The sequence below is a fragment of the Myotis davidii genome, unplaced genomic scaffold (assembly GCF_000327345.1).
Source record: "Myotis davidii unplaced genomic scaffold, ASM32734v1 scaffold415, whole genome shotgun sequence".
Lineage (NCBI taxonomy): Eukaryota > Metazoa > Chordata > Mammalia > Chiroptera > Vespertilionidae > Myotis > Myotis davidii.
Window position 1 is genome coordinate 169,614 of NW_006287951.1, and position 10,757 is coordinate 180,370.

At 36.0% G+C, this 10,757-nt stretch overlaps 1 protein-coding gene across 1 annotated transcript in view; it reads right to left on the reverse strand.

Annotated features, from left to right (window-relative positions):
- Positions 1-10,757, reverse strand: part of NAV3 (neuron navigator 3) — a 351,070-nt gene that overhangs the window by 12,886 nt on the left and 327,427 nt on the right. The window contains 3 exon segments of the mRNA XM_015561356.1: positions 465-661; positions 1,235-1,306; positions 3,024-3,178. Of these exon segments, the coding sequence (XP_015416842.1) occupies positions 465-661; positions 1,235-1,306; positions 3,024-3,178 (424 nt within the window).

Here is a 10,757-nt window from a genome sequence, read left to right on the forward strand (position 1 = left end):
CCCACCTGATCATCCCTAACTACCTCTGCCTGATCGTCCCCAACCACTCGCCTGCTTGCTTAATCACCCCTAACTGCTTACCTGACTGCCTGATTGTCCCTAACCCCCTCTGCCTTGGCTCCCACCTTGGTGGCTTCATCTGGAAGAATGTCCAGAAGGTCGTTTGGCTGTCCAGTCTAATTAGCATATTATGCTTTTATTATTATAGATGGTTATCTGATTTTTAGAATATCTATTTTAAACTTATTTGATTTCAGTAATATCTTAGTAAACCACAATTGTCAGACAAATTGGAGATCCAAAACTTAGAAGAAGGCAAACTTTCAGCATGAAAGAAATGAAACAAATCTTTGGAAGCTTGAAACACATAAGCTTCACTTGTTATTTTCTACCATCCAATCTGGTCATCTTCACCATGTACTCTTAGTTCCTAGCAAATGGCATATTGCAATTTTGCAACTCACCAATGGTAACATCAGAAGAACTATGTGTTTCCAAAAAACTGTTGAGATGATGCCATGTTTTAGGGATCCAATCTATAATTTTGACTAGGTCATTATTGCGGATGTTCCTTTCAATTTCTATCTCTATTAGTTTCCTTCGAAGATATCTGCCTAAGAAGCCTTTCACTGGTTCAGTGTGGTTTGCACATAGTACCCACCTATAAAAAGAATAAAAGAAAAGAAAATCAGAAATCTTTACATTATTAAATTTTAAATCCATAATAATTATCTTTCCAATATAGAGTTCCTTTGTCAATTGGTGGCCACATTTTAATAATCAAAGGGGTGAAGAGGTCTATTAGCATTAGAGCTATTATGTAACTAACTCTTCTTTTTGAGATAAAGAGAAGCTCCCGTGCCTCAGAACTGAGTGGGAGGATCCACACGGAGCACTCTTCTGCCGGAGAATCACAAGTCCTAAAACAGGAACTCTCTTCACATTCCTCACACAGGAAAAGTGCTCTGCTTCAGCTAGTGACAAAGTGAGCAGGAAAAACATTTCTTTTCTTTTCTTTTTTTTAAAGAAACACTTCTGATTACAGGTTGAGGATCCTACAAAGTCTGCTTGAGAAAGATTGTCATACAAAGTGAGAATTATTTTCACACCACAGATCACCACAGGCAGGGTCTGTCAATGCACAAATGGAAAACAACCACAAAAACAAAGAGAGACAAGGAAAAAAACCCCTCCAAAAACCAAAAAACAAAGCAAGCATTCAATTTATCTTTACCTGAAATTGTGATGCAGCTCTAGATTTGGTGATGAAGAAACTCCCTGATTCATTGTTCCAATAATATATGGACTGGGGGGAAAAGAGAGTAGAATATGCAGATGTACTGACGGTAAAATAGATTAATATATTAAATTGTCTTAGAAAACAATTTAGATAAATGTGATTGTTCCATATATAATTAGACTTTAAAAGGGTAATTTTGTAATGTTCGGTTGCAAAACGACAAAGATTATTGAACTGGAAATTAGGATTTGGTGTTGTAAGTTCAGCTCTCGAATTCTGGGCAAAGCATTTTCCCTCTGAAACAGGAAATTTGGACTGGAAATGCAAAGTGTTCCCCTGGGCAGGATGGCTTCCCAAGAGCTCTTTGTCCATTGGAGTTGAAGAATGAAACCATGGACGGAGGATGGTATAGCAAAGGTGGGGATTTATTGAGCAACAAGCACAGACTCCCATGTGGGGAGAGGGAAAAAGTCCCACAGCACAGACTCCCATAGCACAGACTCCCACATGGGGAGGGGGTAAGGGTCTTACGGGGTCCCTTTTTGCAGGGTTTATAAAGGCTGCAGTTTTTGTGCCTCAATATCCCCTGATTGGTCACTATTCCCCTTTGATTTGGTCACTATAGCAACTCCTGAGCTCAAGCCTCTGTGAAGTACTTGAATTCCCTCCTTCTCCTTTATTATCCTCCTATTTCCCCTGGGCTTTTCACCCTCCCTCTTTGAATGAGGGGCTTCCTTCCCTTTATTCTGTAAATGTGTACCTTTTCAGCTCCCAACTTCCCTTATCTCATGGAAATATGCCTCCTGCCACTCACAGCTCCCTTGTCTCACGGAAGTGTACCCTTTTGCAGCTCTGTAGCCCTGCGCCTTTTTCCATGGACTCCATAATTTTAAAATTTCCTAAACCCACCTATTTCACCCTGAAAACTCCTTCACCTCTCTGAGCCTAAGTTTATGCATCTATAAAATAAAAAGATTAGACAGGAAAATCACACTGGTCTCATTCCACTCTAACATCTTATGATTCTCACGCTTATAATCAAATTCATTTATTTTCCCTCTTTTATTATTTCACAGTTATTTTAAAGGTTCTTAATAGCATGAAAGAATTTGTATCTTTGTGTCAGTATTAATAAGTAAATGCTGACAATATCTATATTAAAAGATAATATCTATATTAAAAAATTAAAAAAAAACTCTAGCAGAGATTAATTGGAATACTTGCACCATTAAAACTAATGCTTATGTTATTGCACTTATATGTCTCTTTTTTTAGAGCCATGCTAGTGAGTCTTAAGTGGATTTTCAGATATTTTTATGCTCTATTTCAACCTTTCCTTTCACTTTAATAGTTAAAAATTACACTCATTAATGGAGAGAGGTACATCTGAATGGACTAAATTTGCTTCTATAGAAAGGTTGAATTTAAACGTTGATATGGACTAAGAATGAAGCAGAACTCTAAAGACTCATTCTTGTTCTTCATTCTCCTGACTCAAACATTCTATCACTGACATAGTCTCCCAGACCTCCTGATTATTTGCTGAAGCTAACATCATCAGGCAAATCATGTTCCCATAAACATGCCTGGGACATAGTTATTGAATGAATAAGTAGATTTTCTAAGAAATACATCGAGAATTTTTTTTAGAAATATGTAATATTAATGAAGGCTTCTCAAATTAATGACACCTGTATAAGTCTTAAGAGGTATAAAGACACAGAAAGCATATTTGATCACATTTTTTTTATGTTTCATCATTCAAAATATTTCATAAACATACCATTTGTTGTATTTGCAGTTGAGGAAACCATTGAAGATATCACTCAAAGAGCCCACATGATGGAGATTATCAAGAATTATTACAACTGGGAGCTCTACACCATTATTGTCAGCACTGCACTGTTCAGCCAGGCTAGCTAGATACTGTTGCAATTCCTTTATAAAAAATAAAGAAAACAAACACATCAATGGTGTATTTTATACCACTGGTGAGAATTTCATATTTTATGAATAGCAGACTTTGTCTTCCATCCTGTATCTTTGATTAACACTCATAACTTGGTCTATTGATAAAAAACTTATTCTACAAAGCCAGTATGAAATACCCAAAACAAATATACAACCGTAAACACCAAAGCATATTTCCCAGTTGTCTTCTCCCCCAATGAAGAGCAAAAAGAGAGTTCCTGATATGAGTTCTTAGGATAAACTACAAACATTGAGTCTTTATCCTTGTTTTTGAAATGTCAATGATAAAAGTGGATTTTAGCAAACCTTATGATTACAAGTATGATTACAAAATGGCACCCTTAAATTTCCACATATACTCTAAATGTTTTCATTCCAATTCATTTCAATGGGGTACATCTGAAAGTGTTGCCCTGAAATTCAGATAAACTGTGGTTATTTATTTACTTATTTCTAACCTGCATGCAGCTGCTATAATTATAAATAAAGACAAAACTTATTATATTTCACTGGGTTTGTGGACATTAGCATTTGGCATTTCTTGAGTTTCTTGGTTCTTTTACAGGCATTATTCCTTTCTAATAGCTTTTAATCTAAGTAGGATAACCAGTTCACTGATTGACTGCTCTCACAGATGGGTAGGCCAGGAACATAATTAGGTTTCTTAGAATTATCCTAATCAGTAAGAACATTTCCATAATATTTGCATATTTACAATGACATTTTCAATTTGTAAGTCTTGCTCAGGGTTAAAAACAATTCCATGATCTCTATTTCTGGCAGCTAGGTAAATATGGGAACTGCTCACCCCAGAGGCAACTCACTCTGTCTGTAAGACCACTTTTAAAACTAAATGTAGAAAGGGATAAATGACAATAACCTGGGTTTTTGAGGCACTTAATATATTCAAGTTCAAATATAAAATTTATTAAAGAACCAGTATACTATTTACCTTATATTGAACCAATCACATAGCATATTGCTAAAATCAGAGATTGCAGTAAAAGATGTTTAAACCGGTGAATAGTCTGGAGAATTTCATTTACCTTGTTTATTTCAATAATCTAGCTATAGTGAGTCATTTATTTATAAAATATGCAGTCTACTCCATTTTGAGTTTATTTCTGTGTATGGTGTAAGTTGGTGATCTAGTTTCATTTTATTTTTTGCATATACCTGCCCAATTTTCTCAATACCATTTATTGAAGAGACCGTCTTTACTCCATTGTATGCTCTTGCCTCCTTTGTCAAATACTAATTAAACATAATGGCTTGGGTTGATTTCTGGGTTCTCTGTTCTGTCCTGTCAAACTATATGCCTGTTCTTGTGCCAGTACCAGGCTGTTTTGATTATAGTTGCTTTGTAGTATAACTTGATATCTGGTTTGTGATCCCTCCCACTTTGTTCTTCTTTTTAAAGATTGTTACAGCTGTTAGGGGTCCTTTTTGGTTTCATATACATTTTTGGAGTATCTGTTCTAGATCTGTGAAATATACCATTGGTGTTTTAATAGGGATTACATTGAATCTATACATTGCTTTGGGTAGTATGAACATTTTAATGATATTAATTCTTTAATCCACGAACACGGTATATACTTCCACTTGTTTGTATCATCTATCTTTTTTTTCCAAAGTCCTGTAGTTTTCCAAGTACAGGTTTTTTTACCTCCTTGGTTAAGTTTATTGCTAGGTATTTTAATTTTTTTGTTACAATGGTAGATGGGATTTTTTTTTTTTTAGTTTTCATTTCTGAGAATTCATTATTGGTGTATAAAAAAAGCCATTGATTTTTTGCGTGTTGATTTTGTATCCTGCTACATTGCCAAATTCACTTGTTAAATCTAGTAGTTTTTTGGTAGAGTCTTTAGGGTTTTCTATGTACAATATCATGTCATCTGCAAATAATGAGAGTATTACATCCTCCTTTCCAATTTGGATGCCTTTTATGTTCTCTTCTTGTCTGATAGCTGTGGCTAGGACTTCCAGTACTATGATGAATAAGAGTAGTGAAAGCAAATATCTCTGTCTTGCTCTTGTTCTTAGGGGAAATGGATTTAAGTTTTGCCCATTGAGTATGATGTTGGCTGTAGGTTTGTTATATGGCCTTCATTATGTTGAGGTATGATCCTTCTATTCCCACTTGGCTGAGAGTTTTTATCTAAAATGGATCACTTGTAGCTGCTGGAAAAGACTTTTTGGTGGCAGGATTACTGCTATTAATCCTTTATTTATAATATTGAGTAATGTTTTGATCTTAAAAATAGAAGAATTTTCAAAATATACGGAGAAGAACAATTAAAGACAGAAACACAAAAATATGATACCCATGTAGGAAAAAACTAGTTGTAAACGTGTTGTATGTAAATAATGGTAAATAAATTAGAAAGGAAGGTGCACAATCTTGAATGATTAGTGAGGTTACTGGAATCTTCAAATTGGCAATGATAAGACATTGAATGTTTTTGTAAATCTGAGTACTGTGGTCAAAATTATAATTTCAAAATGTATTAAGTATATTGTAAAGGAGAAAAATAAACCAGTCAAAAGAATACTGAATTTGTTGAAGCCAAAACACACTATGGGACTTGTAGAGAAGTGTGGCAAGATTTTTGATCTAGTGCAGAAAGTAATGAGAAAAAATTGCAGAATTTTAATGTGGTCAGATTTTAATTATGAAAAAACATGTTATTTTCCATGAGGTGAAAGGATAAAGATAGGAAGAGAGAGAAGGGAAAGTAAACTTAAGTTGCGAATAGGGCAGTGAGAAGCAACTAGAATAGTCCAAGTGATAGAGGGTGTTAATTTGGGTGGGAGGGCAGTCGTAGTAGAGATGGATGGAAGAAGATGGATTTATGATATTTTTTTCAGAGTTGAGGTTGGCATTTCTAAATGTGTATATTTAGTATTCTAATATTAACATATTTGTAATATAATAGAAAGAGAATGGACATGGTTAAAAATGGAGTCAACACAAGTTGAAACCAACGGAGTCACCTAGATGAGGACAGATGTGAGAGAGAACAGTATATATGGGAATATTTTTACTTACCAGTAGGTAAAGGAAGAGTAGTCAGTGAAAGAGACAAAGAAGGAGCCTTCTAAGTAGGAAGGAAACAAGGAAAAAAGGAAAATCAGAGGAATTTCTAGAAAGGAGAGGTGAACTATAGCAATTTGCTATACATAAGGAAAGGAGAGAGAGAGAGAGAGAACAATGGGCATTGAATTTGGTAATTAAGAAATCACTGGGTGATTTTTGGAAAAGGCAGGCCATTAAATTTTATTATGGTTCGCTCTCATCTTGAGAAGGGTAGTAGATTATAAGATCCCACTGGGAATCTAAAAAAGCTATGGACCAGTGGCAAGTAGAAATTAGCACACACAAATAATTTTGTCATATAAGTTAAAAGCTTTTCAGACCGTTTGGAAATCACTTCATGATTCTCACCATAGCATAACTGGGGGCAAAGTATTATATTGAAGTACTGATTCATTAACATTAAAAGTCTCATGCCCAAGATCAAATCAGGCAGTATAAAACAGCTATATCTACCAGATGGACATTGAGGATGAGATAAATCCCATGCTTTGAAAATATACACAGAAAACAGCAGTTACATAAAACTGTTGATCATTGCTTTGTTTGTTTTTGATTCTAGGCACACTATTAGTAAAAATGAATCTGCCAAGTCCAGTTGTCTAATCTTGCCCTACCTAACACCCCAGGTGGCTTCAGATGGCCACATAGTCTTTCCTAAACCCATCTCTAGGTTTCTGGGCCCACTATATCAAATGTCACCAAGGATAATTGCTTATATGTACTGCTCTCGATCAAAATATTCCTACTGGCAGCATGAAGAAAGGCTTGAAGAGTGAGAAGAGGGACCTAATGTAAAATACAGATGTACCAAAGCACGAAAAGATTTTTTTTTCTTTTGATGGTTTATTGTTCACTATTTTGGAATCAGTAAGTGCTTTTTGGCTTCCTCTCTTCAGTGCTGAGTCCAGTATAAAGTACATCCGCAATTACAAAGCTCCATTTTTCAGGGAAAGGATTTATTATTTTACGCCTCATTCACACTTCACTTAATAAATCGACACTGTTAGCAGCTATCCCTCACACAACCTCACTTTCTCATCCCTAGTCCTTTATTACTAGTCTCATTTACCACTCCCATAAAGACAAAACAAAACAAAATAGAAAACAAAACACCAGTGTAGATTCTCTCACAATTAGCTGAATTGACCAAATTCTCTGGCAACAATTTTGTATCCAGCGTTACTAATAGCTCATTCTCATCTTACAAAAATAACGTGAAAAACAACAACATTTGTTAGTTTGTATTTTGTACTTTCTTGGTGCTGAGCACCACATGATTTGTCCATGGTTTTTGTTGTTGTTGCTTTTCCTTTTACTGTTTCTGAGAATCATTAGCTGTATTTGAACACTCTTGGCAATGCTTTACTTTTCATTACTTTGTAATAAAAAAATTAAACTGACCTGATAATGGCATAAAATATTCTATTATGAAATAGTAGAAAATAAGAATGTTGGGAATATTAGATTAAAAAAAATTAAGAACACATACAATGTTGATAAGAATAGCTCCAAGCTCTAAACATTTTTAAAACTGAGATAAAAAGCACCTATATATAACAGAGGCCTTGGGGTTAAGGCAAATTTTATCATGAATATTAATTAACCTAACTTGTTAGCATAATAAAACTACATCCTAATGAAGCCCAAATAAATCTGATTTAAAACTTGATTTTAAGTGATATCCCACTTCATCAAAATGCTTTGGTTTCCTGTAATAAATGTAGTCTATTTCCTACCCATTTGTTTTCTCTTAAAGGAAGCAAGGTTTTAAAGAATTTTGTCACCTCAACATTGAGGGAATACCAAAAGCACACTGAGGATGACTAAGAAATGTCAATCCTTTTATCATTTTGGTTAAAAAGAAAAAAACATTCTGTTAAAAGGCTTTTAAATAAAGATATGAGGAGACCTAAAATTCACAGTTGGCATTGAACAATGTTGACAGGAACCAGCAAACAACTGTGTTCTTCTTGCTTCTTAGAGAAGAGTCCAATATTCTGGTTCCAAGCCTCAGGTCCCATGCTCTCCAGTTGTAATGAGTATAGGTGATTCAACCATAATTTGAACAGTGCTGAGCTCCAAGGAAATATTTGGAATACATGTATTATATTAATTTAACTTTAATAGATCTCATCCTGCCTTTTGATATCTTTGTTCTCCTTGAAAAATAAATATAAAACAATTTTGAACAAAGGTGTGTGTGTGTGTGTGTGTGTGTGTGTATGTATCTAGTTTGTCCATTACTGTGTCCCAGTCACAACCAGACTGTGGTCAGGGTCAGGGGCAGGGACTTCCGCCCCCACTAATGTCACGCTGCCTGCGTGCTCATGCGTGTGTCCCTGTTCAGCACTGGTATCACGCTACTGGGCAGGGGTGGGGTGGGGAGGGATGGGCTTGACAGGGGACCTAAGGTCACGCCCCCCAACCCCAGCTTTGGGCCAGAAGACCTCAGACTGAGCCCCCTGCCCCAGAGCCAGACCAGGAGACCTCAGGCTGTGCCCCTGACCCAGCAGGTTGACAGGGGACCTCAGGCTGTGCCCCCTGTCCAGTGGGGCTTGATGGGGACCTAAGGCCACACCCCTCGCCTGGCAGGGCTTAACAGGGGACCTCAGGCCGCACCCCCCGCTTTGGCACTGGGCTGAAGGACCTGAGGCTGCGCGCCCCCACCCGGAGGGGCTTGATGGGGGTGGGGCCGGCTGGGTCTAGGTCTCCGGCATTTTCCAAGCATGTGAGGGTGGTGGGTGGGGTCTTGACTCTAGGTCCCATGGCGCACCCCAGACTCTGATGGGAGGGAGATTTTATATACATTTTACTAATTTTCTTTCATCTTTGATACTTCTATTATAGAGAAAGGACAAATAGCAGTATTAAAATATTTCTTCTCATAATTCTCTTTTAATGTGCACGAATTTCATGCACCGGACCACTAGTGTGTGTGTGTGTGTGTGTGTGTGTGTGTATAATCTCACAACTTCTTGATCCTTTCATCTATCAACGGACTCTTAGGTTGTTTCTATGTTTTGGCTACTGTAAATAATGTTGCCATGATTGTGGGGATGCAGATATCTTTTTGAGTTAGTATTTTTGTTTCCTTTGAATATAATACCAGAGGTGAAACTGCTAGATCACATGGTAGTTCTTTTTTGATTTTTTGAGGATCCTCTCTACTGTTTTCCACACTGGCTGTGCTAATTTACAATCCCATCAAAGTGCACAAAAGGGCTCCCTTTTATCCACTCCCATGCCAGCATCTGTGATTTCTTATCTTTTTGATGATGGCCAGGCTAACAGGCATGAGGTGACACCACACTGTGGTTCTAATTTTCATTTCCCTAATGACCAGTGATATTGAGCATCTTTTTATATACCTGTTGGTTTTTTCTATATCTCCTTTGGATCATTTGTTTGTTTTTAATTGTGTTTTTTGCTATTGAGTTCTTTATCTATTTTGAACATTAACCCCTTATTAGATATATAGTTTGCAAACTTTTTTTCTATTCCATAGGTTATCTTTTCACTTTGTTGATGTTCTTCTGTTGTGCAGAAGCTTTTTAGTTTGATGTAGTCCTACTTATTTATTTTTTACTTTATTGCTTATGCTTTAAATATCATACCCCAAAAATCATTACCAAGACCCATGTCATGAAGCTTTATGCCTATGTTTCTTCTAGGAGTTTCATGGTTTTAGGTCTTACATTTAAGTCTTTAATCCACCTTCAGTTAATTTTAAATATTTAGTTTAAGCATAAATTTACATTGTTTCAGGTGTAAAGCATAGAGTATTTTATTGTTTTTGATGCTGTTATAAATCAAATTGATGTCTATTTCTTTTTCAGAAAAATTCATTGTTAGTGTATAGAAATGCAACAGATTTTTGCATGTTAGCTTTGTAGCTGGCAAATTTAGCATTGATTAGATCTAACAATTTTTCAGTTGAGTCTTTAGGATTCTTTCTCTATAAAATCATGTCATCTGCAAATAGAGAAAACTTTACTTCTTTTCTAATTTTGATAACTTTTATTTCTTTATCTTGCTTAATTGCTCTAGCTATGACTTCCAGTACTTTGTTGAATAGTAGTGGTGAGAATGGGCACCCTTGTTTTGTTCCTGATTTCAGAGAAAAAAACTCAACCTTTCATCTCTGAGTATGATGTTAGCTGTGAACTTGTCATATATGGCCTTCATTTTGTTGAGATGTGTTCCTTAGATGCCTAATATAGTAAGAGTTTTTACCGTATTGAATTTTGTCAAATGCTTTTTCTACATCTTTTAAAATGACCATGTGATTCCTTTCTTTCACTTTGTTAATATGTTGCATCACATGATTGATTTTCATATGTTGAACTATTCTTGGATCCCAGGGATAAGCACCCCTTGATCATGATGAATGATCCCATTAATGAGCTGCTGAATTAGGTTTAGTGTCCTCTTCTGGTTTTGGCATCA